Source organism: Quercus lobata, chromosome 8 (assembly GCF_001633185.2).
Source record: "Quercus lobata isolate SW786 chromosome 8, ValleyOak3.0 Primary Assembly, whole genome shotgun sequence".
Taxonomy (NCBI): domain Eukaryota; kingdom Viridiplantae; phylum Streptophyta; class Magnoliopsida; order Fagales; family Fagaceae; genus Quercus; species Quercus lobata.
The window spans coordinates 13,133,548-13,158,333 of NC_044911.1; the positions used below are offsets into that span (position 1 = coordinate 13,133,548).

General features: G+C 41.2%; 1 protein-coding gene across 1 annotated transcript; it reads right to left on the bottom strand.

Annotated features, from left to right (window-relative positions):
- Nucleotides 1–18,228: 18,228 nt before the first annotated feature.
- Nucleotides 18,229–20,473, bottom strand: LOC115955655 (polyubiquitin). Its single transcript, XM_031073876.1, has 2 exons — nt 20,355–20,473; nt 18,229–19,585 (listed from the first exon to the last, which is right to left on the bottom strand). Exon 2 carries the CDS (start codon nt 19,583–19,585, stop codon nt 18,440–18,442), a length of 1,146 nt encoding a protein of 381 aa, XP_030929736.1. The 5' UTR covers nt 20,355–20,473; the 3' UTR covers nt 18,229–18,439.
- Nucleotides 20,474–24,786: the final 4,313 nt, after the last annotated feature.

A 24,786-nucleotide genomic window follows, 5' to 3' on the forward strand; every position in this document is an offset into this window, starting at 1 on the left:
AGACTTTAATTGAATAAACTTTAAACTTAGAGTATTAAAATGAATAAAAGTAAAATTAGAATACTGAAATAAATTCTTATGAAACGTAGATGATAAATTTTGCATCATCAAAAATATATATATAGTTAGCACGATCAATGCAAAGGGAGTGTTACTCTTTTCATCCGCATATTGCTATTGAAAATCTGAATAAAGTAAGCAAGAAAAATAAATTCATCACATTGAGACATGAGTTTTTAGACACGCGCTCTGGAAGGGGCTGGGTATTGTCATTGTGGATAGACCAATGAGTCATAAAGCCGTGGTCCGTGGAGGTCAGTTTTGGCGTTGGATTATTTTGGCGGTATTACTATTCTCTTTATCTTTTGTTTGTTTTTTGATGAGGTATTCTCGACCTCGCAAGTCGCAACCAGTTACCTCTTGGGATCATTGGATGATGCTACCTAACCCACGTCAACAAGTTGTTGGGTCAGTTCGTGTGAGGGCCTGTCTGGCATTGGGTTGAGAGGGTTCATTAACCCCAAAAGCTCTTTGTCAAAAACTCGTTTTAGACATTTTCTTAAAGCTTTTTGTAGAACTAGAAAAGGTTTTGAAAAACTCAATGATATATATCAATGATAAAATCTTACAATATTTCATAACAATTTTGTTTTGAGTTGGCGTTTACTATTGAGGATACAATTGATGTTGAGATTATATAAATACCTTGGTATTATCACTAGTAAGTTTTGACGCCTCTAGAACCTTCCCTAGCTAGCTAATGGTTTTCGCCTATGATTTATAACTTTTACTTTCTTTTTATCTTATTCTGGCACATTGTGCCACATTGTCTAAAAAACGGCGCTATTTTGGAAATTCAAAAATGTCAAGTTTTAAGAATCATTATAAGAGAAGTTTATGTCAAAAAAAAAAAAATATATATATATATATATATATATATATTAATATTGCTCCAAATCAGTAAGGTGGATGATCTGGCTTTGGTGGGCTACTGAAGCGGTTGAAGGCCTACAAAAAGTAAGCACAGTCAAAGAGGAGACCGGAGAAGACCGGCCAAACCTCCTCCGATGTAGAAGTTAGTCTCAGGAATATAATTCCAAGTATTCGGGAGTCAAGTCTCAGAAAAGTTCTTACCTTTGTCGGGTTCAGACCGGTCCTTTATATAGGGATCCTGGGGACGGTTATTTGTCCAATAACCTCCCCAAGATTTGTGGAAGCCAACGAGTCCGGAGTTAACTTCCTCAACAGCTACTAAAATTGTAACCGCTAACGGAAGTTAACTTATTTGATGGATTCGTTGAGATAGTTGTGGGTTTAGTAACCGCTATAGAGAGTCGAAAGTTCTAAGTGTTGCGTATTCGTCCGTCTGATGTAGGACGATTTGGTCGTCCACGAATATCTGATGATTGTTCATGGACAACCTTCATGGACGAGCATGTCGTCCATGGGAGACTTCACTAATCAAGAGTAGAATTATTGTCCATGAACACTTTTACTTCTTCTGGGGTGATTCTTGGTCGAACTTACTCAACTGGCTCTAGACGACACTTTTGGACGAACCGGAGTTTGACTAATTTTCTGCTCCCCTATCAGTTGCCCCTTTGTTCAAAGGGTCGTCTAGGATATTGTTGCGATTTTAATAAAATTTTACTTTTTGTGAGCCACGTGTCGCGAGGCTATTGGTTGGCCAGTCGTGTCGAACCCATTTCCCAAAGGAATCGCCACGTGTCAATTTTTGAATGGCGTACGTTGCTTCAGTGACCTTGCTGCTGGGGCCTATAAATAGTGCATTCTCATTCATGCCCCTTCCTTTCCTCTCATTTTCCCCTCTGCCATCTCGTCCAAGAGCCTCATCTAGCCCTCATCTTAGTTCTATCAGGTATTTCTTCTTTCTTTTTAGGTTTTCATCTTAAATATGTCTTCGTCTAGTAGTATAGAGAGGGAGATAGATGAGTACCAGGACGTTTCTTCTAGGAGTGAGGGTAGTGAGGATAGTGTAGATAACTCATCCTGTAGTGATTCCTCAGACGAGCATTACTCGTCTGGGGTTCCTGGCATTCCCTTTCAGGAATTCCAGGAACTACAACGTAGGATGGCTTCTAGATCTGGGGTTAGCTCGTCCAGACAACCATCTAGCCCTCCTCAAGACGAGGAAGAGGACGAAGAAGACGTCATTTATAGTTGTGCCCCAGAGGTAGCATCCACCTTAGACGCTGCCAAGTTAAAAACTCTTATAGATAGATACCAAATTCCTAAAGAGCTTAACCCTCGTCTACCCAAGGCTGGAGAATGGTGTTGTTCTCCTTCCTCTGGTTTAAAGGTATATACTTCTTACCTTTTAGCTGGCCTTAGGTTTCCTCTAAATTCCTTCTGTAGAGACCTCTTCCAAAGGTTGGGTATTGGACCTAACCAGCTCAACCCCAATGGTTGGAGGACGATAGTTGCCATGCAAGTGTTATGGCGTGAGGCATTGGAAGGGAACCGTCCAATAATAGTGGACGAGTTCCTTTACTGTTATAAGCCCTCGGAGATAAAGAAATCTGCTAGTTTTTACCAGTTCTCGTCCAGGGGCTCTTATTACAGTTTAATTAAGGGCCATAGCTCGTCTGACCGGCTTTGGAAAAAAAGAATTTTTTATTATTTCTGGAAATTGGGTTGGGGACCCAACTGATGTGGGTCGTCCCCCCTTCCCACCTTTTACCAGCCCTCTAGGTTGTCTTCGTCCTGAGGGTATGTTTTATTTCCATTTTATTTCTTTTCTCCTTACTTTTTTCCTATCTTTCAATCGTCTAACTCTTTCTCTTTATTGATGTAGCTGTTGTTCGTCCACACTTGGACAAATTTTATCTGGACCAGATAGACGTCGTTCGTGCCTTCCCTGGGAGGACTTTCCACTATTTGGTTACTCTCAGTTGTCTAGCAGCTTGGGGACTTAGTCCAGTGCCTACTGCAGAGAACCTTAGTCACGAGGAGACTACTCGTCGAAGTAAGTATCGTCCACTTCATTTCATTTTCCTTTCTCTCTTTTTTTTTTTTAATTGGTTTTCCTCGTTGCAAGAATAGCTACAATGAGGGAAAACAAGGAGAAGACAGTGACTAGTGGGGACGAGGATGTTGCTGAGCCTCCGTCTGTCCAAGTGGCTTCCGTCCAGGCTGGGAAGAGGAAGTCTAAACCAATATCCAGTGCTGTGGACTTGGATGACCTCCCAAGTCGTCGAGGCCCTAAGAAGCAAAAGTCTGCTAAGACTTCCTTTCCCAAGGTCCCCAAGTTTGTACCTCCAACACTGAACTTGGACGAACCTTTGGTGGATGTAGAGCCCGTCCAAACAGTCCATCCCGTCCAAAGTGATCCTCCCCCTCCACCCAAAGCTTCTCGCAAGCCTAGCTCATCCGAGCCCTCTGATCGTCCTTCCAGTTTGGTTCTGGACGAGAGTTATGCATGGAGGACGTTCAAAGGCATCGTCACTAAGCGTGAAGTTAACGAATGTTACAACATGTCAGTGAAGGAATTTGAACGTTCTGGCATTCATGACCTTTTCAAGGTAAGTCTTTCCCTCGTCCTTGTGTGTAAACATTTTATCTTGAACAGAATGTCTAACTCCCTTTCGTCCAAACGCAGGCTATGTCAAAATTTTATACAGCAACCTGCCAAGCTAAGGAACTTGCTACAGAGGCTAAGACAGCTACGGACAAGGCCAAAGAGCTAAACAATGAGGTTTTGCTCAAGAAGGGGGAGGTCATTAGTTGATTGAGGATTTTAATCGTCTACAAGGAAGCGAAACGAAGCTGAAGAACGAGGTGGAAAAGCTTAAAGCTGACAACCTAGAGAAGGATACCCGCATCATCCATCTCGAAGGACAAGTTTCAGAGTTTGCCTTGATGGTGTCACAAATCATCCAAGTCCATAACTCGTCCATATGTCTCGTCCAACGAAAGAAGCTACAGTAGGCGAAGAGAAAGTTCCAAGCGTTCTGGCGAACCTTGTCCATATATGGACGAGGAATACCTCATGGAATCTGCACCATTTACGCAGGGCAAGCCTTCCAAGATGGTCTCGTCCATCTTTCACTAAAGATGGACGAGTTCATCGTGGAAGTCTCGTCCATCTTTACTAAGGATGGACGAGTTCACCGGCCCGTCCAACCCAGGTAACTTCCACAGCGGTTATGGAAGTTACCCCCAATTCTCCGGACTCCTCGACATTGGGAACGGTTACTAAACAGATAACCGTTCCACACACACTATATAAGGCTTCTTCGATGAAGGGTAAGAGATTGAGACAATTTTCACTTTGAGAGAATACTTCTTCCTAACCGAGAGTTCAAAAGTAACTAACTTCATCATCGGAGGATTTTTGGCCGGTCCCCACCGGTCCCCTCTGATTCAGTGTTCTTTGTATTACAGGAGATAGCCCAAAGATCATCGCTCGAGTCTTGTCAACCCACTGATATCCAAGGAATCATCAGTTGGCGCCGTCTGTGGGAAGAGATTGTTTCACAGTTTACTTCTCCGTGACAAAGGGTTGATGGTTCGGACTAGATCAAGGGCTACTAGCCCAAGGCATCAGGGGAGCAGTAACCCGCATCACGATCGCCAGTCTGCACTGGTCATGCAGTCATCTGCCCAACATGCACAATCTATGGCAGACGCTATGGCGGAGTTGACTCGCCAAAACCAAGAATTACGAATGGAGATTAATATGAGGAGGCAAACACATGAAGAACGTGAAGGAGGACAAACACAGTGTCATGGCGGAAGAGAGAATACCGAAGTTGGAAGTCAGTTTAGAGGCACCGCTTCACGAACGGTACCACACTTGAAGGAAGAAATGGACCAAATGAAGAGAGTTATGGAGGAAATGAAGGAGAATATGAGAAGGGAGAATCCGATAGAAGATTTGGTTCACATGACTGATTCTCCCTTTACGGCTTCCATCAACGGTCACCCCCTACTATCAAAGTTCAAGTTGCCTTCCCTGGATTCATATGATGGAACACGTGACTCGTTTGATCACATAGCTACTTTCAAGACCACCATGCATCTTCAAGGGGTGCCTGATGAGATAATGTGTAGAGCCTTCCCTACCACCCTAAAGGGTTCAGCGCGAGTTTGGTTTAGCAAAATACCCCCAAACTCGGTGAGTTCTTTTGAAGAGTTGAACAAGTTGTTTGTTAACAATTTCATTGGGGGACAAAGACACAAGCGTTCCTCGTCTAGTCTGTTGACGATAGAGCAGGGAGAGAACGAGAGCCTTCGGTCATTCATCACCCGTTTCAACAGAGAAGCTCTCAGTGTGGATGAAGCAGATGATAAGCTCCTACTGGCAGCCTTCCATAATGGGGTGAATTCAGATCTGTTTATACACAAACTCTATGAAAAAGAGCCCCAGTCCATGGCCGAACTCGTCCATTCGGCTCAGAATTTCATGAATGCAGAAGATGCAATCATTGCTAAGAAGAGGAAGAGGTCTGAGAGAATGGACGCAAATCCCAGTCGCCATCACGAGCAAGGTACTCGTCCAAAGAAGGGACGGACGGAGGAAAGAAGAGACCGAGAAAGTAAGAAGCCAGGCCCTTCAGTACGGAACCAGCAGTATACCCCTTTAAACACCCCGCTTAAGCAAGTCCTTATGCAAATCAAGAATGATCCTTCCCTGAAATGGCCAGAGAAAATGAAGGGGGATCCTAACAAGCGCAACAGGAACAAGTATTGTCGCTTCCATAGGGATCATGGTCATGACATAGACGAGTGTTTTGACTTAAAGCAACAAATTGAAAATCTTATAAGGCAAGGGAAGTTGAGGGGTTTCCTTGGACGAGATCAGAGGGACGAGAAACAGAAGGGAAAGATGGAAGAATCATCACGACCACCACTCGAGGAGATAAGAGTCATTATCAGAGGAAGTTCAACTGGCCAGTCGTCCAAGTCCAAGAAAGCATACTTGAAGGTAGTACAGAGCGTCCAACTTTCTGGACGATCACCGAGAGCAAGGTCCATGGACGAGCGGGCAATCACTTTCACGGACGAGGATGCTGATAGAATTCATCACCCTCATGATGATGCTCTCGTCATCTCCTTACTAATTGCAAACTACACAGCCAGAAGAGTGCTTGTGGACAATGGAAGCTCAGCAGACATTTTGTATTATCCAGCTTTTCAGCAAATGAGATTAGGACGAGACCGGCTCCGTCCAGTGAACTCCCCCCTAGTAGGTTTTGGTGGGATGAAGGTGCAACCAGTGGGTACTATTTCCTTATCCGTGGTAGTGGGGGCATATCCACGACAAATCACCAAGGATGTGAACTTCCTTGTGGTAGATTGTCCATCCTCCTACAATGCCATAATTGGGAGACCAACTTTGAATAGTTGGAAAGTCGTCACCTCTACTTACCACTTATCAGTCAAGTTTCCAACAGAACACGGGGTAGGACAGGTACAAGGTGACCAACTGGCAGCAAGAGAATGTTACTTGGCCATGCTAGCCATGGATGAACAAGTTCAAGCAATGAATATCGAAGAAAAGAAGGTTGTAGCAGAGCCTACTGAAGCATTGGAAGATATTTCCTTGGATGAATATAACCCTGAGAGGTGTACCAGGGTTGGAGCAGATTTAGAAGAGAAGATTAAAAAGGACCTCGTCCAATTTTTGAAGAAAAACATCGATGTGTTTGCGTGGAGTCACGAGGATATGCCAGGTATAGACCCTAGCGTCATTACCCACCGTTTGAATGTATGTCCTTCCTCCAAGCATGTGCGACAAAAGAAGAGGGTGTTTGCCCCTGAGAAAGATGGTGCAATCAAGGACGAGGTCCAAAAGCTGATGGTAGCGAAGTTTATTCGGGAAGTGTATTACCCGGATTGGTTGGCCAATGTAGTAATGGTCAAAAAAGCAAATGGCAAGTGGAGAATGTGCATGGACTTCACTGATCTGAATAAGGCTTGCCCCAAGGATAGTTATCCGCTACCGCGCATTGACCAGTTAGTAGACTCAACTGCAGGCCACAAATTGCTTAGATTCATAGATGCCTTTTCAGGATACAATCAGATAAGAATGGACGAGGCTGACCAAGAGAAGACATATTTTGTCACCAGTCAAGGCTTATTTTGCTATAAGGTGATGCCATTTGGTTTAAAGAACGCAGGGGTGACATATCAGAGGTTGGTCAACCACATGTTTCGTCCGCAGATTAGGCGAAATGTGGAAGTCTATGTAGATGATATGCTGGTGAAAAGTCAGGACGAAGGAAGGCATCTAGACGACCTGCAGGAGACATTTGACACATTGAGGCAGTATCACATGAAGCTGAATCCTAGCAAATGTGCCTTTGGAGTATCATCAGGAAAATTCCTTGGCTTTATGGTATCCCATAGGGGAATTGAAGCGAATCCAGATAAAATTCAAGCAATATTGGACATGAAGCCACCGCAAAATACCAAGGAAATCCAATCCCTCACTGGACGAGTTGCTGCGCTTAACATGTTTGTCTCTAAAGCTACTGATAAATGTTTGTCATTTTTTAAGATGCTCAAAAAAGCATTCGAATGGACCGACGAGTGTCAGAGAGCTTTCGAAGATTTGAAGGCATACCTTACCATGGCACCGCTGCTGAGTCCATCAGTGGAGGGAGAGGAATTATATTTATACTTAGCGGTAACCCCGCATGCCGTGAGCTCAGCATTGATAAGAGAAGAAGATAAAGTGCAAAGACCTGTGTACTATACAAGCAAGGCATTGAAAGGAGCGGAAGGACGGTATCCACAAATGGAGAAATTAGCCTTCGCACTGATCACCGCTTCAAGGAAGCTGCGGCATTATTTCCAAGCACATGTCATTAATGTTATGACAGATCATCCGCTCAAGAAGGCAATGAATAGACTGGAAGCTGCAGGACGATTAATCCAGTGGGCTGTGGAGCTCAGTGAATTCGATATCAGGTATCAACCAAGGCATGCCATAAAAGCTCAAGCCCTAGCAGATTTTATTGCGGAGTTTACCCCAAGTCATAATGAGACAGAAGACAGTAAGAGATGGATCGTCCACGTGGATGGTTCGTCTACACGGCATGCAGGAGGAATTGGTGTGGTCCTGCAATCCCCAGAAGGAGATAAACTGAAACATAAAGTCCGTCTACAGTACCAAGCGACTAACAATGAAGTTGAATATAAAGCCCTCCTCAAAGGGCTAGAATTGGCTAAGTCTGTGGAAGCCAAGTCCATATGTGTCATGAGGGATTCCCAACTGATCATGGGGCAAGTGAATGGGATGTATGAAGTGAAGGAAGAACGAATGAAGAAATACCTTGGTAGGGTGATGCACCTTGTGAAAAGATTTGAAAAAGCTGACTTCGTTCAAATCCCAAGGGAGGAGAACGTGGAAGCTGATACTATAGCAAAAGAAGCCTCAGCAGATGAATCATTAGAGAAGTCAGATGAAGTTCAATATATGCCAAGTATAGATGTTCCGGAAGTACAACAGGTGGGTAACAGAGAAAATTGGATGACTCCCATTATATCATACTTGAAAGACGGACAACTACCAGAAGAGAAGGACGAGGCCAGGAAGGTGAGGGTGAGATTAGCTAGATACGTCCTTATGAATGAAGTGCTATACAAGAGAGGTTTCTCTCAACCTTACCTTAGATTCTTAGCTCCGGACGAAGTAAACTACGTACTAAGAGAGGTTCATGAAGGGGCATGTGGCAATCACTCAGGAGCCAGATCACTTGTCCACAAGGTCGTCCGTGCAGGGTATTACTGGCCGAACATGCAAGGTGATGCTAAAGCATATGTTAAGGTCTGCGACCAGTGCTAGCGATTTAGCAACGTCCCCAGGCAACCATCGGAATACCTCACCCTAATGGTGGCACCGTGGCCTTTCGCACAATGGGGACTGGACATTTTGGGTCCCTTCCCTTTGGGAATAAGGCAGATGAAGTTTTTAATGGTGGGCATCGATTACTTCACCAAATGGGTGGAAGCAGAACCGTTGGTAAATATCACACAACAGAATGTGTAAAACTTCGTGTGGAAGAACATTGTATGCAGATTTGGAGTGCCGAAGGTATTGGTGTCTGACAACGGACGACAATTTGACAATGCACTCTTCAAGGACTTTTGCTTACACTTTGGAATTCAGAACCATTACTCCTCGCCTGCACACCCCCAAGCCAACGGCCAAGCTGAAGTTGCAAACCGATCCCTGTTGAAAATCATCAAGACTGGGCTTGAGGGGGCAAAGAGAGCATGGCCAGATGAATTACTAGGAGTTTTATGGGCATATAGGACCACAGTGAGGACCCCTACAGGGGAGACTCCTTTCAAGTTAGCCTATGGAAGTGATGCAGTCATACCTGCAGAAGTACATATGGCTAATCACAGGGTGATGATGTATCAAGACAAGGATAATGAGGACCAACTTCGTCTGAACCTCGATCTAATAGACGAGGTAAGGGCAAACGCAGAACACAAGGCAGCAAAGTATAAGAACCTCATGGCTAGACAGTATGATGCGATGGTGAAGCCTAGGCGTTTCAATATAGGAGATCTCGTCCTGAGAAAGGTCTCTTTGTCAACCAAGAACCCAGCACATGGGAAGTTGGGCCCAAACTGGGAAGGACCCTATAGAGTTATCAATTGTAAAAGGCAAGGATCCTACTACCTGGAGGCCCTGGACAGGAGAAAGTTGGAACATCCTTGGAATGTGGAGCACCTGAGGAGGTATTACCAGTAAGAGTGAACCTATGGACGAGACTGGGTCTTATCTGTCTACTAACGTACTACTATGTATGATGCTGTTTGTGTTTGATACTACTATGTTTGGTGTTGCTTGTGTGTGAAGTTTGAAACTACCTTCTTATTACTTATTATAGTTGTGTTATGGTTATGGACGAAGTCATGAAGTATGTATTTATTAAATAAAAAGGCATCAATGTGCATATGCCTTGTCTGTAAACAATATTTATGTTATGTACAAAATGTTGTGTGAATTTTCTCCATGATATTGTCGTCCAAGTCAATCCTCAAGAGGGTTGAAAGATCCAAGACGAACAAAATCTCTGGACGCAGAGATGTAACGTCTAAATTTTCTTGAATAAAGCAAGGACAAAACCACATCCACACTCGTCCAACTCATGGACGAGGCGGAGCCAACTGAAACAATCCAAACTCTGGACGAGAGAAAAAGTTGGGCAAAATAAGTAAGATGGTATGTAAAATTAGTTTGCAAGTCTTAAGACGAATCAAGCTAATTAAAAATACTACCTGCTAAGACAAGTTAGACTACATGAAAAATATGTATTCTCGACATGGACGAGCTAAAGCTGGAGTTAAAATAGTTTAGCAGCATTCGTCCATGCAAAAAAAATGATATCATTTGTCAATGCAAAGAAAATAAAACTTCATTCAAAGGGTGGACATCCTACGTCCAAAAACCCTTGATTAGTTTGAAAAGCAGAAATAGTTTACTTAAAAGACTCGTCCTAAAACCATGGACGAGTATAATGTATTCTTGTTACATAAAGAAGGTCCAAAAACAATGGACCAAGTATAAAACCAAGCAAAAAAGAAAACAAAGGCCACTAAGGTTAAAAGTCTCGTCCTAAGAAGGGGGAGCATTCACAGTAGGCTCGTTTTGAGGAGGCAGAGTACTGGCGTCGTCTTCCACGTTGACGTCATCAGAGCCGGTCTGGAGAAGAGAGCTTGTGGCAGCAGCAAGGTTAAGCTTGATTGTGCTAAAGTCAACTTCAGGGAAGTTCTCAATAGCGTCCATTCTGAAATCTTCAAAACCAGCTGCATAATTGTGATCCAAAGTGTCTGTATACGCTTTGGACGACTTGAACTCAGCCACAGCGTCCTCTTTTGCCTTGGAGAGACGAGCATTCAATTCATCGTTCATCTTTTGCAAGTGATCAATGCGCGTATCCTTCTCCAATGCATCAGTCCTTAGCTCCTCAATCAGCTTGTTACGCTCTTTGACCTCGTCCTTAGCTTTTTCAGCAGCCCCAGCCCATTTTTTACAGTCAGCATTCACCTGCTGAATCCTTGTCTCTAGCAAGACTCTCGTCTTGTCCAGCTCCGTTGCCTGTCTAGACACTGCTATAAACTTTGACATGGCCTATGGATAGACAAAACAACATAGAATGATTAAGTGAGGAAAAGTTGCTAACTGAACAAGGACGAGAGATATTGACATACCTTAAAGAGGTCATGGATGCCTGAATGCTCAAATTCCTTCAAGCCCATGTTATAGCACGTGTTTATATCCTCGTCCTGGACGGCTATCTGGAAACGTTCCCAAGCCAGATCTTCGTTCTCAACGATGTTCGTAGAAGGCTGGGACGAGCCAAGCGTGGTAGACTTGGCCAAAGGAGTTCTGGGCGGAGTCTTGGATGGAGTGGACTCAACTGGAGTGGGCGAGTCAACATCGACTATCTGGATGGCAGGCTGAGACTGAGAAGGTTTAGACTTGACCACCTTGGACGAGCCCTGCTTAACTCTTTTGTCTCGACGACTGAGGAGCCCTTCCAAGTCGATGTTCTTTGGCAAGAACTTCCTTTTGTCCCCAGCCGTTGGACGTGTCTGACCCTCAGGACGATCCTGGGCCTGACCCTCAGGACGTTTCCCCTCTCCTACAATTTCCTTCCCTTTATTTTCTTTCATTGTTGACATTCCTAAGACGAGATGAACAAGTCAGGAATGTATGCATAAAAAAGAAAAAGAAAAGGAGGTTTAGCTAAAAACTTACCTTTTCTCACAGTAACTTCATGGGCGATAGCTTCGTCTAAAGGCTCAGGACCTAAACCCCACTTGGCTAGATGTCTAAGCGTGACAAGAGAACAAAAGCTCCTGTCTGTATGAAGACGAGCCCTGTGGACACGATCACGGTGAAATTTGCTCAAGGACGGACGTTTGGCAGCTACAACACAATGAACAAACAAAGGTTAGAAATTGTAAATGTACCAAATAGAAGAAAGAATAAAAATAAACAAGGGGAAGGGACGTACCTTCTGGACGAAGGTTCCCTAGGTCCCCAGTGTAAGGGGGAAAGGGATCCCTGCCAACGTCCACAGGGTTCCCTGCCCAGAAGCCTGAAACAAAAATGAACTCCGTCTTCCACTTCCTATCAGACGAAGCTAGGGACTTAATCAACCTACAATCATTCTCCCTAGCAGTAAACTGATAAAAACCCTCAGATTGACTTATGGCAGAAGGTTTATAGCAATAAAGGAACTCGTCCACTGTAAGAGGACGGTCCCCACCAAAAACTTCCCTCCACAAAATTTGCATGGAGATAACTAATCTCCATGCATTAGGATTGAATTGACAAACACCTAAACCTAACTTGACTAATAACTCTCTAGCGAAGGCATTTAAAGGAAACCTAAGGCCACCTAGGAAGTAAGATTCATAGACGCCTATTCCAAAACGGGGGTTCACAACACCACTCTCCACGGACGGGCAGCCTAGGGTTAAACTCGTCTGGGATTTGATACCAGGATTTAAGACTACTTAACCTTTGTTCGTCCGTCTTAGAATGGACGCCTACAGCGCAACTAAAGACAGTTTCTATCTCGTCCGTAGGATTGGATGGAGAACCAGCTTGAAAGCCAGAAGCTCTCCTAAGCTGTTCTTGGACGACCTCAATAAGGAACCCAGGGGCCCCAGAAGAGTAATTCTCGTCCGTGCTTCCTCCATTATCATCACTAGCACTGCTAGAACTAGACCTCTCACTAGTATCCTCACAGTACTCGTCTATAGCCTTATTAAGGCTATCAGTGGACGAGGAAGCAACAGACATCTCTAAAGAAACTTAGAACCTAAAGACGAGGAGAAGAAGAGTACCTGGCTCTAGACGGAAGAAGACTCTAGACGCAGAGGAACTCCTAGACGAGGCTCTAGACGATGGATGTCAAGGAAGAAAATCTCTGGAATGAGGAGGGTTAAGGGAGGCATTCCACTATTTATAGGATGCTGACCTGGGTATTCGAAACGACCCAACCAATTCGAAAGCGACACGTGGCATCTACCTCGGAAAAATAAATCGACGGAATCAGTCGCCAATAAAAAAATGACACGTGGTGCAGTAATTATTAACCAGTATTATATACGTCCAAGGACGTCCAACCCTTTGGACGACTCACATGGACGAGGGGGCAACTGATGGTATCACAAATCATCCAAGTCCATAACTCGTCCATATGTCTCGTCCAACGAAAGAAGCTACAGTAGGCGAAGAGAAAGTTCCAAGCATTCTGGCGAACCTCGTCCATATATGGACGAGGAATACCTCATGGAATCTACACCATTTACGCAGGGCAAGCCTTCCAAGATGGTCTCGTCCATCTTTCACTAAAGATGGATGAGTTCATCGTGGAAGTCTCGTCCATCTTTACTAAGGATGGACGAGTTCACCGGCCCGTCCAACCCAGGTAACTTCCACAGCGGTTATGGAAGTTACCCCCAATTCTCTGGACTCCTCGACATTGGGAACGGTTACTAAACAGATAACCGTTCCACACACACTATATAAGGCTTCTTCGATGAAGGGTAAGAGATTGAGACAATTTTCACTTTGAGAGAATACTTCTTCTTTACCGAGAGTTCAAAAGTAACTAACTTCATTATCGGAGGATTTTTGGCCGGTCCCCTCTGATTTAGTGTTCTTTGTATTACAGGAGATAGCCCAAAGATCATCGCTCGAGTCTTGTCAACCCACTGATATCCAAGGAATCATCATGCCTCATCCTTGGAGAAGGCAAGTGAAGAAGCCATTGCAGCCTTTAAGAAGTCTGACGAGTATAAGAATCGTCTAGACAGCCATTATGCAGCTGGCTATGAAGACTTCCGTGCTGATGCTAAGGAGGCATATCCTGACTTGGACTTCAATTCCTTTAAGCTTCCCCTTGCTACAGAGAGCTCCTTATTGCAGACGAGTTCCGAGGACGTCAACATAATGGACGATGCTAATACTGAAGTCACTCAGGACGACCCCAAGGCTAGTTTGCCCAAATGATTTGCAATTTCCTTGGAAAATTTGTTTTACTTTTATCTGGAAGTGCCCGTTGTTTTGGGCTTTGTTTCTTTTTTTCTTTTTTTTTTTAAATTCCAGTTCATACAAGTACAATTGTCTCGTCCAAGATTGTGGACGAGTTTTATATACAGTTTCATTTTCACAACTTAAGGGGTTTTTGGACGTGGGTCGTCCACCCTTCTTTAAATTTCATGAAAAAAATGAATACTTCTATTTTCACCTTCCATTGTGTTTGAATACATACATTTCCAGCTTTATGTATGAAATTTTTATTTTCATCAGTCATCATTTGAGACTATGTGGTTCGTCCACCCAGGAATTCAGTTCGTCTCGTCTTGAGTATGAAGGTGAATTTTTTATTACATCACCAAGATAGAGCAAATTGATTCCTTTCAGCTTATGTATAGTTCATCTATGAATGACTTTCTTTTTTATTAGATTTTATTCATCATTCAAAATTATGGACGATCATTTTGTCGTCCTTGATTAGACTTCCCAATGATTTCTCGTCCAATGCAATGGATTGTTAAGCTAGTTTTGAAGTCTTTGTTCATCCATGTCTTGGACGGACACTTCTCGGATTTCATCTCGTTTTGAGCTTTAGACGGATATACCCTTAACTTAGGTTTCATCTCGTCTTATGCTTTGGACGGATGTACCTTATTTTTAGCTCAGGTTTCATCTCGTCTCATGCTTTGGACGGATGTACCTTGTTTAATTTTTCCTTTTGAGGAAAGCTTATGGACGATATATCCTTGCGTCCAAGGATTTCATTCATCCATGCTTATCTTTCTTTTTTGTGGATCAATTTGAATGAACATACAAAGGATTCCCATAATATACTTGAAAACACATCATATATATATTTGAAAATCCAAACTTATGTAAACATTCATCCACAGGCATGGCACATGCTCGTGAGCTAGTGCCTTATTGAATTAAAAATACAAACCAACTCGTCCATGAATAGCACAAAAATGAAAACACTGATGTACTTTCTAAGGGATTATTAAAATACTTAAAAACACATAATAGTAGTAAATAAACATTACTTCTACTCGTCCAGATATCTCATCCAAGGCCACTTTTGTCAAGAGTTGGCACTTATTGATGGTATTTCTTTAGGTGTTCAACATTCCAAGGGTGTTCTAGCCTCCGCCCATCCAAAACTTCCAAATAGTTGCCTCTTGCAGTTGATAACCCTATAAGGTCCTTCCCAATTTGGCCCAAGTTTCCCGTAAGCCGGGTTTCTTGTTGCCAAGGTAACCCTCTTCAGGACGAGATCTCCGATGTTGAAGCGCCTAGGCTTCACCATGACATCATATTGTCTTGCCATAAGATTTTTGTACCTCACTGTTCTCTGTTCTGCATCCATCCTGACTTCGTCCATAAGGTCAAGGTTAAGACGGAGCTGTTCTTCGTTTTCTTCAGCTTGATACTTCCTCACCCTGTAGCTCGTCATGTGTACTTCTGCCGGTATAACTGCCTCACTTCCATAGGCTAGTTTAAAAGGAGTTTCCCCTGTTGGAGTTCTTACTGTCGTTCTGTAAGCCCATAAAACATCTGGTAACTCATCCGGCTATACTCCCTTTGCCCCTTCGAGCCGAGTCTTGATGATTGTCCATGGGAAACTTCACTGATTAAGAGTAGAATTATTGTCCATGAACACTTTTACTTCTTCTGGGGTGATTCTTGGTCGAACTTACTCAACTGGCTATGGACGACACTTTTGGACGAACCGGAGTTTGACTAATTTTCTACTCCCCTGTCATATATTATAAGAGAAGTGAACGAAAGGGCAATATTGAATTTTGGACCATTTGTACATTTGACCTTTATTTTTATATAAGGCGATTTCTTTCCGGTGTTCAGCTTCATTAACTTATTGTTTGGAGTCGTACATATTTTCTTTTACCCAAAAACACTTTCCCTCAAATACAGTAAATAAAATACATTGAGAAGCTACGTCTATCACTATCACATTAAAAATATGAATTAGTCCCAATATTGTGGGGGGAAAAAAACTTAGGTAGTGCTCTCGTTGCTTTGAAGCAGTGCCTTATTACAAGTAAGTACTAATTTCAAGCGCATTTAAAGATGTAATTTCTTTAAAAGTAAGTACTGGCACGCAGTGATGGACCTATTCATTGGCATTGCCCCCTCACTTTATCATTTTTTTTTTTCTAAAATAGTTGGTATAATTAAGGTTTATTTAGAATTTGAACCCAACAAAATAAAACTTGCCCCTACAAGTTCTAAAACCAAAAAATAGCCCAAATAATAACTACAAAAATTAATTCAAATAGACTAAGCAACAAAAAAAAAAAAAAAAAAAAATCAATAAACCCATGGTTTAAGCCTTTCATAAACAAATATAAACACACAAATAAAAACCAGATTCTAGTCTATAAAATCTCTTCAAATTTACAAAAAGGAAAACCCTAAAATACTAGTCGAATAGCAAGTGAGATTGTGACAGAGTGTCTCATAAGTTGCAACTCCTTTTCTCTAGAAAGTGATGCCATGCCGGCACTACCACAAGCAACAAGAAGCATCATCTTGTCGTGCCTAGCCCAATCTACTCTCCTTCTTTGGTATTTCATCTTCCTTGCCTCTTTCTTTTTCTTCTTCTTTTTTCTTCTTTTTTTATTTTTATTTTTATTTTATTTTATGAACATCTCTTTTCTTTATGAGTTGAGAGATATTTCTGTCTAAAATCTCTCCATATATATATATATAATGTAGATTTTCCTACGTTTTGATTAATGGTATCTAGTTTGGTTTCTTAAAAAAAAACAAGTATAAAATCTTGACCTATTTCAAGGATAGGGAGGAGGATTAAAGGGATGATGATGCTGAATCCTTTGGTTCATAAACACTATAATCACTCAATATACTGAACTAATAAATAAAGGACCTTAAAGGACCTTGTTAACTAATGCACTAAGGACATATATTAAAGATTAATAAATGCTCAATTATGAATTGTAATGCACAATTTTCATAAAATAAAATACAAATGTTAATAATTCATTGGCTTAAAAAAAAAAAAAAAAAAATTTTGTGGTTGTGTTTGCTTTTTTGATATATGTATGTATGTATTAAAAAAAATTATTTAATAAAGTATTAAATGCATCTTAACCACTAGCTTTAAGTCATTTATTAACAAAATCCATTTAAGGAAAATATAAAAGGACAAGTACTATGTCTACAACACTTTCATAATATTTTCACAACAAAATTCCAAGTTGCAAGTTGTTACTAGTTGTTATTGATGAGTAAAAAATTTATTTTAGTGGTGATTTCAAATTGAAACTAATAACAACTTACAATCTAAAATTTGTTGTGAGAATATTATGGACTTAACACTTCTTATTCTTATATAAAAGCCATAAATAAAATGCAAATTCTAGAATTGGGTTCGCTTCAAAGTTCATGCTTCTTAAAATCTTAAAAGGCCAATAAGCTCTCTCTAAAAGCCTCAACCAGACGTTTGTTTGATAAATCATCCAGTATGATGCTACTGTACCCCCTCTCTAATCTAAACTCTAAAGTCGCATCAGCCTTGTTCTTCCCCTTTTTTCCCATTATATAAATTAAGCTCCTAAGTCCTAACTATATATACATAGACATGCAAGCCCTAGCATGCCCACAAATCCTAATCCCCTGGCCCAAGTGCTTCGGCTAGCCTATACAGTATAGGCCGTATATATAAGAGTACAATGCATTACTATCCATCCAAAAAATCCACCATATGTATTTCTTATTCGTAAATGTATAGGATGAAGCAAAGCATTAGGCTAATCACACGTGACAAAACTCAGACGAACTTCAAGGTGCCGCTATACTTCCAGATGCAGAGGCTACCAGCAACAACAATAATAAAGAAAAATATACCAGATAGACAATACAGGGAGAATGGAATGTAATGAATTATAAAACTAGTTTAAAACATTAATATTACTATTTTCGTGTGTGTTCTAATAAATATTACTGTTTACTCAAAAAATATATATAATGATATTTATCCCTAAGTGTGTCTAGTGTCCGTTGCTTATAATTCCAGTTTACTACTACAAAGATTAGGTCATCTTGTAGGTATTAGTATACTCTGGTTATATAATATATTATAAACTTGATTTAAAATACTAATATTATTATTATTTTCGTGTGTCATACAAAAAAAGACAAGATAAGCATAAATGAAAGAGGAAACTTTATTCGAATGACTTAATAAAATGACCAGGATAAGGCCATTCAACGAGTTTAGGATACTACATAACCAAACAACAGTAAATTAAAAGCAAGTTCAGAACATATTAATTAGAAGCCATTAAACAATGGCAAGTAAACTGAAACCAGATCCACGAAAATAGCAGCACACGTATACCACAGAACCACAACCTATGCTTAGAAACCACCACGGAGGCGAAGGACAAGGTGCAGAGTAGACTCCTTTTGGATATTGTAATCAGCCAGAGTCCTTCCATCTTCTAGCTGTTTACCTGCAAAAATAAGCCTCTGCTGATCTGGAGGAATTCCCTCCTTGTCCTGAATCTTTGCTTTCACATTATCAATTGTATCAGAACTTTCAACCTCCAGGGTTATGGTCTTCCCAGTCAAGGTCTTAACAAAAATCTGCATTCCACCACGAAGGCGAAGCACCAGATGAAGGGTAGACTCCTTCTGGATATTGTAATCTGCAAGAGTCCTTCCATCTTCAAGCTGCTTGCCTGCAAATATAAGCCTTTGCTGGTCTGGTGGGATACCTTCCTTGTCTTGTATCTTTGCCTTCACATTGTCAATAGTATCCGAGCTTTCAACCTCCAAGGTTATGGTTTTCCCAGTCAAAGTCTTCACGAAAATTTGCATTCCTCCACGCAATCGCAGCACCAAGTGCAGGGTTGACTCCTTTTGAATGTTGTAATCAGCTAAGGTTCTTCCATCTTCCAACTGCTTGCCAGCAAAAATCAGCCTCTGTTGGTCCGGTGGGATACCCTCTTTGTCTTGGATCTTAGCTTTGACATTATCAATAGTATCAGAGCTCTCAACCTCCAAAGTGATGGTTTTGCCGGTCAAGGTCTTAACAAAAATTTGCATTCCACCTCTGAGCCGGAGCACCAGGTGGAGGGTGGACTCCTTTTGGATGTTGTAGTCTGCGAGGGTGCGACCATCTTCAAGCTGCTTGCCGGCAAAGATCAACCTCTGCTGGTCTGGTGGGATACCCTCCTTGTCTTGGATCTTAGCTTTAACATTATCTATAGTGTCTGAGCTTTCAACTTCCAAAGTTATGGTCTTCCCAGTAAGGGTTTTAACAAAGATTTGCATACCACCACGGAGGCGGAGCACCAAGTGAAGTGTGGACTCCTTTTGGATGTTATAGTCTGCCAAAGTGCGACCATCTTCGAGTTGCTTACCGGCAAAGATCAACCTCTGCTGATCTGGTGGGATACCCTCCTTGTCTTGGATCTTAGCTTTGACATTATCAATAGTGTCTGAGCTTTCGACCTCGAGGGTGATGGTCTTGCCTGTCAGAGTCTTAACAAAGATCTGCATCTGTTTAATTATTCAAAATATAAGTTAGAAACTAATGTTATCCTAACTGGGTCAGACAAGAATAATCACACATACATACATTCAAAATTGATTAAAACAAGAACTAGAAGAATAATAGGCAACGCTTCATAAAGGTTAATGGAGTGATTCTTATGTACAAGAGTGAACTGCTGTTGCAATTTAAAACATTCAATTAAGTATCTCTTTAGATATATTTACAATTCACTACACCAAAGTAAACTTAGCAAAATAAGTCTAAATTCTGCAAAGATCTAATTGTCTAAATAATCCAAAAGGGAAATCAATCAATAAAATTTAGAGAAAATCTTTTAACAAATTGTCAAACACGATTAGTGAAAACCTAAACCTAAACCCAAAGAGTGTAGCACCGAAGTAAACTTAGCAAAATTTAAGTATAACATTGCAAAGATCTAATTATCTAAACAATCCAAAGAAGAAATCAACAAATAAAATTGAGAGAAAATTCTTAACGAATTGTCAAACGTGATTGGTCAAAACCAAAACCTACTTTGACAAATTCTCAAACCACAGACAAATCCCAATTCACAACAAGTTTCTTGAATCCTCAACCATCTCATATAAATCAAATAGAAACAAACCCCACAAGCACAAATGTAAACATCACTATAATATTCAAGAAAATCGCACAAAACACCTATTATATATGAAGTCACGTTTGATAATTGTCTATCTAGAAGTCATAGATAAACAGAATAAATCTAAACTGAAGAAGAGGATCTGAAAATACCTTGAGAAAGAGAGAGAGCTTCTTCAAAGAATCAAAGGGAATGAAAGGCTACGCTGTGTAGATTTGTGAGAATTTTTTGTGAGTATTGTGAAGGATTTGGGACTTGGAGGTGGTGCTTTTATAGGTGGGATTGTTGATTAGACTAAGGAATTGTTGAACGGTTCAGCCAACAGTGTGGTTCCACGTGGTATTCGTACCACACGCCAAGATTGAATTCCCTCTACTTCCTTCACGAATCATCCGCTCTCTTGTTGCCTTTTGGGATAGCTTTTTCCTCACGCCACGCTCCTTCCACCACGCGCTTCTTCCATATTGTGGGTTTTTTTTGTTTTTAATGTTTTCTCATCATTTTGCATTATAACTGTGGGCTTTGTCAATGGTTTTAAAAACCGAACCGATGGAAGAACCAAAAAAAAATTATCGATTTTTGGTTTAACTCTATCCTTGATGGATATTTTTTTGGTTTGATCGATTTTTGCCTTTTTTGGTTTTGATCGGACCGATTTTAGGTTCAATTCTTGGTTTAATTGGTTGAATTGACCGGTCTAGTTCGGTTTTTAAAATAATGGCTTTGTCCAAGTATGTTATAAATCCCTTGTATGCATCGCCTCTTTGTATTTTTTAAAGTCCCAACATTTGGGAAAGTTCAATTTGAACACTTAACTAAAAACACTAAGAGTCCGTTTGAATACCGTTTATTTTGCTAAAAACTGAAAACACTGTAGCAAAATAATTTTTAAATGTGTGAATAGTTTAAATGTGTGAATAGTATCGTGGGATCTATTTTTAATGAAAAAGTTGCTGAATAAAGAGGTTTGTGGGTCTCATGAACAGTACATGGGACTCACTGAAAACTGAAAACAGCCATTGAAATGCGCTTTTCCAAAAAAAAAAAAAAAAAAAAACTTGAAACGCAGATGTCTACCGCAGACGTGTATCCAAATGCATACTAAGAGATACTAGTTGAACTATTACACCCTTGATTTCATTTTTCGTATAATATGTGAGTCACATATATAGAGCCCGTTTGTTAGGTGTATTGAGAGAGCTAAACGCCCATTTATCAAATCGCAGAAATCAGGATAGGTTTGGCTAGGTGAAATTTGTGGGATTGCGTTTTTGAATCAGTAGATTTTTGCATTTCAGGAAAGGCAATTTCCCATTGCAATTTCGATATCACGCGATTTGCAAATCGTGATTCCGCCATTATTTTTTGTTGAAAACCAAAAATAGCCATATAATTTTTAGAGCACCACCTACCAGCTTATTAGAGCCACACAGAAACACACAAAAACTCCCTCTAAACAACCACAAATCAGATTCACCATTTCATTGTATAGTACTGATAAATGAATAGTACCTTAATACACTTATTGAGAATTGTTCATCAACAACTATGCTTTCCAAGAATCCTCCTTAAGCAATGGTGACTGACGATCAGTACGGTGATGCAAGTGGCACTTTGGTATTTGAATCTACTCAGCATCATTCCAACCTAGGATTTACCCAATGGCGAGTGGCATTACCTTTTAGAATCCTTCAATGGATTCAAGCAATGGCTGTTTGGGGTGGTTTATGGGAGCAAAAAATTTGATTTTCTTTTGTGTTTGCACTAACTCCTCAAGAAAGTTAAGCCTTTTGTCAATTTGATGATTTGTGTGGGTGGCAATTGGGGGTGTGGGTGGCATTTTGGGGTGGTTTATGTGAGTGGCAATTTAGGATGAATTGTACAGTGGCGGTGACTATGCATTTTTGGATGAAACTTGGGTAGAGATAAGAGAAAGGAAAAAATAATATTTAAATGAAGTAGAGAAATAAATATTGAGGTTAATGTAAGTGTATGTTTATTAAAATAGCAAAAGTGAGGTTTTTGGGTTAATTTGGCTAAAACTGTGTAGGGGGTGATTTAAATTCTCTAAGAACCACACATTATAAGAAATATAGTGTATTTGTTAGATGTATGGGATCATTATTATCTAATTGTAATCACACATGAGACAAGCACGAGGCCTAAAACACTCTAAAGAGGACGAATAATGAGATGATGGATCGAAGTTTATAGATGACGGGTCCATTTGGATGGGCTTAACAGATCAGGATGAGTGGGCCGAAAGTGGATAGATTCGGTATGAACGGATCGTGGTGGATGGACCAAAGGGCCACGTGGCGCTAACTTGGTCATTATGTGGTCTCCAAGAAATCTTAAATGGAAACGACTTGCATCTCATGATTAACTCTAACTCATAGAATCCCAACATGAATAGAATTCTAATGCGAAGAAGATTTTGGAAAATACGCCCATTAATGAGGATCTTCCCTATATGGAAAAGACTTGTTACGCAAGCATTGGAGTTTGATTCTATACTACTATAAAAACCCAAAGACCCTCAGAAAACAGGTATGCTTAATTGACCCGCTCTGGCACTCTAAAGTTGTGAGAAACTCTAACTTGACATTCGGAGGGTATTTGACCGATACTACGCCGGTGCTTTCTGTTAGGTCTTCTCTGTTTATTGTGCAGGTATTGTTTCGAACGTGCAAGGACTGTGTAGCCCACTGGTGATTTTTCAGCATCATCAGTTGGCGCCGTCTGTGGGAAAGACAGTGACTTGAAAGCCATACAAACGCTTCCCGGACAAAGAGTTGCATGGCACTTACTCGCTTGATGGCAACCACCAGCAACGTTTAGGGAGACGAGCCACGACCTACTGCCCTGGAGAGACAGGTCCAAACCCTCATAGCAGTAGTGGAACGCCTCACCAGACAAAACCAAACCCTAGAGGAACAGCTGCGACAGAAGAACGCGGTGATGGGATACCTAAGGTGCTTGTCTCTGACAACGGAAAGCAATTCGACAACAACGCATTTAGGGATTTCTGCTCGGAGCTAGGGATCAGGAACCACTACTCGTCACCTGCTCATCCATAAGCCAATGGACAGGTTGAAGTTACAAACCGATCCTTGCTCAAAATCATCAAGGCTCAGCTCAAGAGGGCAAAGGGCATATGGCCGGAGGAACTACCAAGTGTTTTATGGGCATACCGGACAACAATAAGGACACCTATAAGGGAGACGTCATTTCGACTAGCATACGGGAGCGAGGCAGTCATCCCAGTAGAGGTAGGGCTCACAAGCTACCAGGTGGACAACTATGACAGAAGTAAGAACGATGAAGCCCTTCATTTGCAACTAGACCTGGTGGACGAAGTGCGGGCAACAGTAGAGCAAAGGTTGGCACAATACCAGGACCTTATGGCAAAGAACTACAACTCCAAAGTTAAGCACAGAGACTTCCAGGTTAGAGACCTAGTCTTGAGGAAGGTAATGGGCACAGTCAAGGATGCTGCCCAAGGAAAGCTCGGCCCTAACTGGGAGGGACCCTACAGAGTCACATCATGGCAAAGGAAAGGAACCTACTATTTGGAGACGTTAGACGAGCAATAGCTGCAACATCCATGGAACGCTGAGCATCTTCGAAAGTACTACCAATAAAGATGACGACGTAAAAAGCAACATTCGACGGATCCTCATTTTATTCACATTTTGCTAGTTTTGAGTTAATTATTGCAACATTCTCCGATTTCCTACTTTTAACTACATAGACAATTTACTTTTATTACAATACTTTAAGCATTATTTTTAAGCTTCTTTTTCCATTTAAAGAACTACTTTTGGTTTAATAATAAGAGGAATATTCAGATATGACTGATGTGTTTTTCTACGAAATTTTATTAAGTCCATAAAGTGGACGGTCCATCCGAGAAGGAAGGAAATTTTATTAAGTCCATAAAGTGGACGGTCCATCCGAGAAGGAAGGAAATTTTATTAAGTCCATAAAGTGTACGGTCCATCCAAGAGGGACGAAAACTTTTTTAAGTCCATAAAGTGGACGGTTCAATAAGGACAGAAATTCTATAAAGTCCATAAAGTGGACGGTTCATCCAAGAAGGATGAAAACTTTATTTAGTCCATAAAGTGGACGGTTCATCCATGGAGGATGGAAATTTTAGTCCATAAGGTGGACGGGTCATCCCTGGAGGATGGAAATTTGTCCATAAAATGGACGAATGAAAGTTTTATTATCCACAAGGTGGACGGATCATCCGACCATAAAATGGACGGATCCAACATAAAGACGGATCAATATTGCTAGTCCATTAGTGGACAAGTCATCCCTGGAGGATGGAAATTTTAGTCCATAAAATGGACGGATGAAAGTTTTATTATCCACAAGATGGATGGATCCAACATAAAGATGGATCAATATTGCTAGACCATTAGTGGACGGGTTCTGATTAGAATTCAGAGTACCGAACAGGACAAGCTAGACGACGGACAGCTCCAACTTAAGGATAGGTCCAACTCAATAAATATTCACAGCCCATAAGTGGACGAACTCATCCTAAAATGAATGATAAGAACCAAAGTCCAT

What these genes read in the sequence shown, in the direction of transcription:
- LOC115955655 (XM_031073876.1), bottom strand. Translation starts at nt 19,585, where the DNA reads ATGCAGATCTTTGTTAAGACTCTGACAGGCAAGACCATCACCCTCGAG.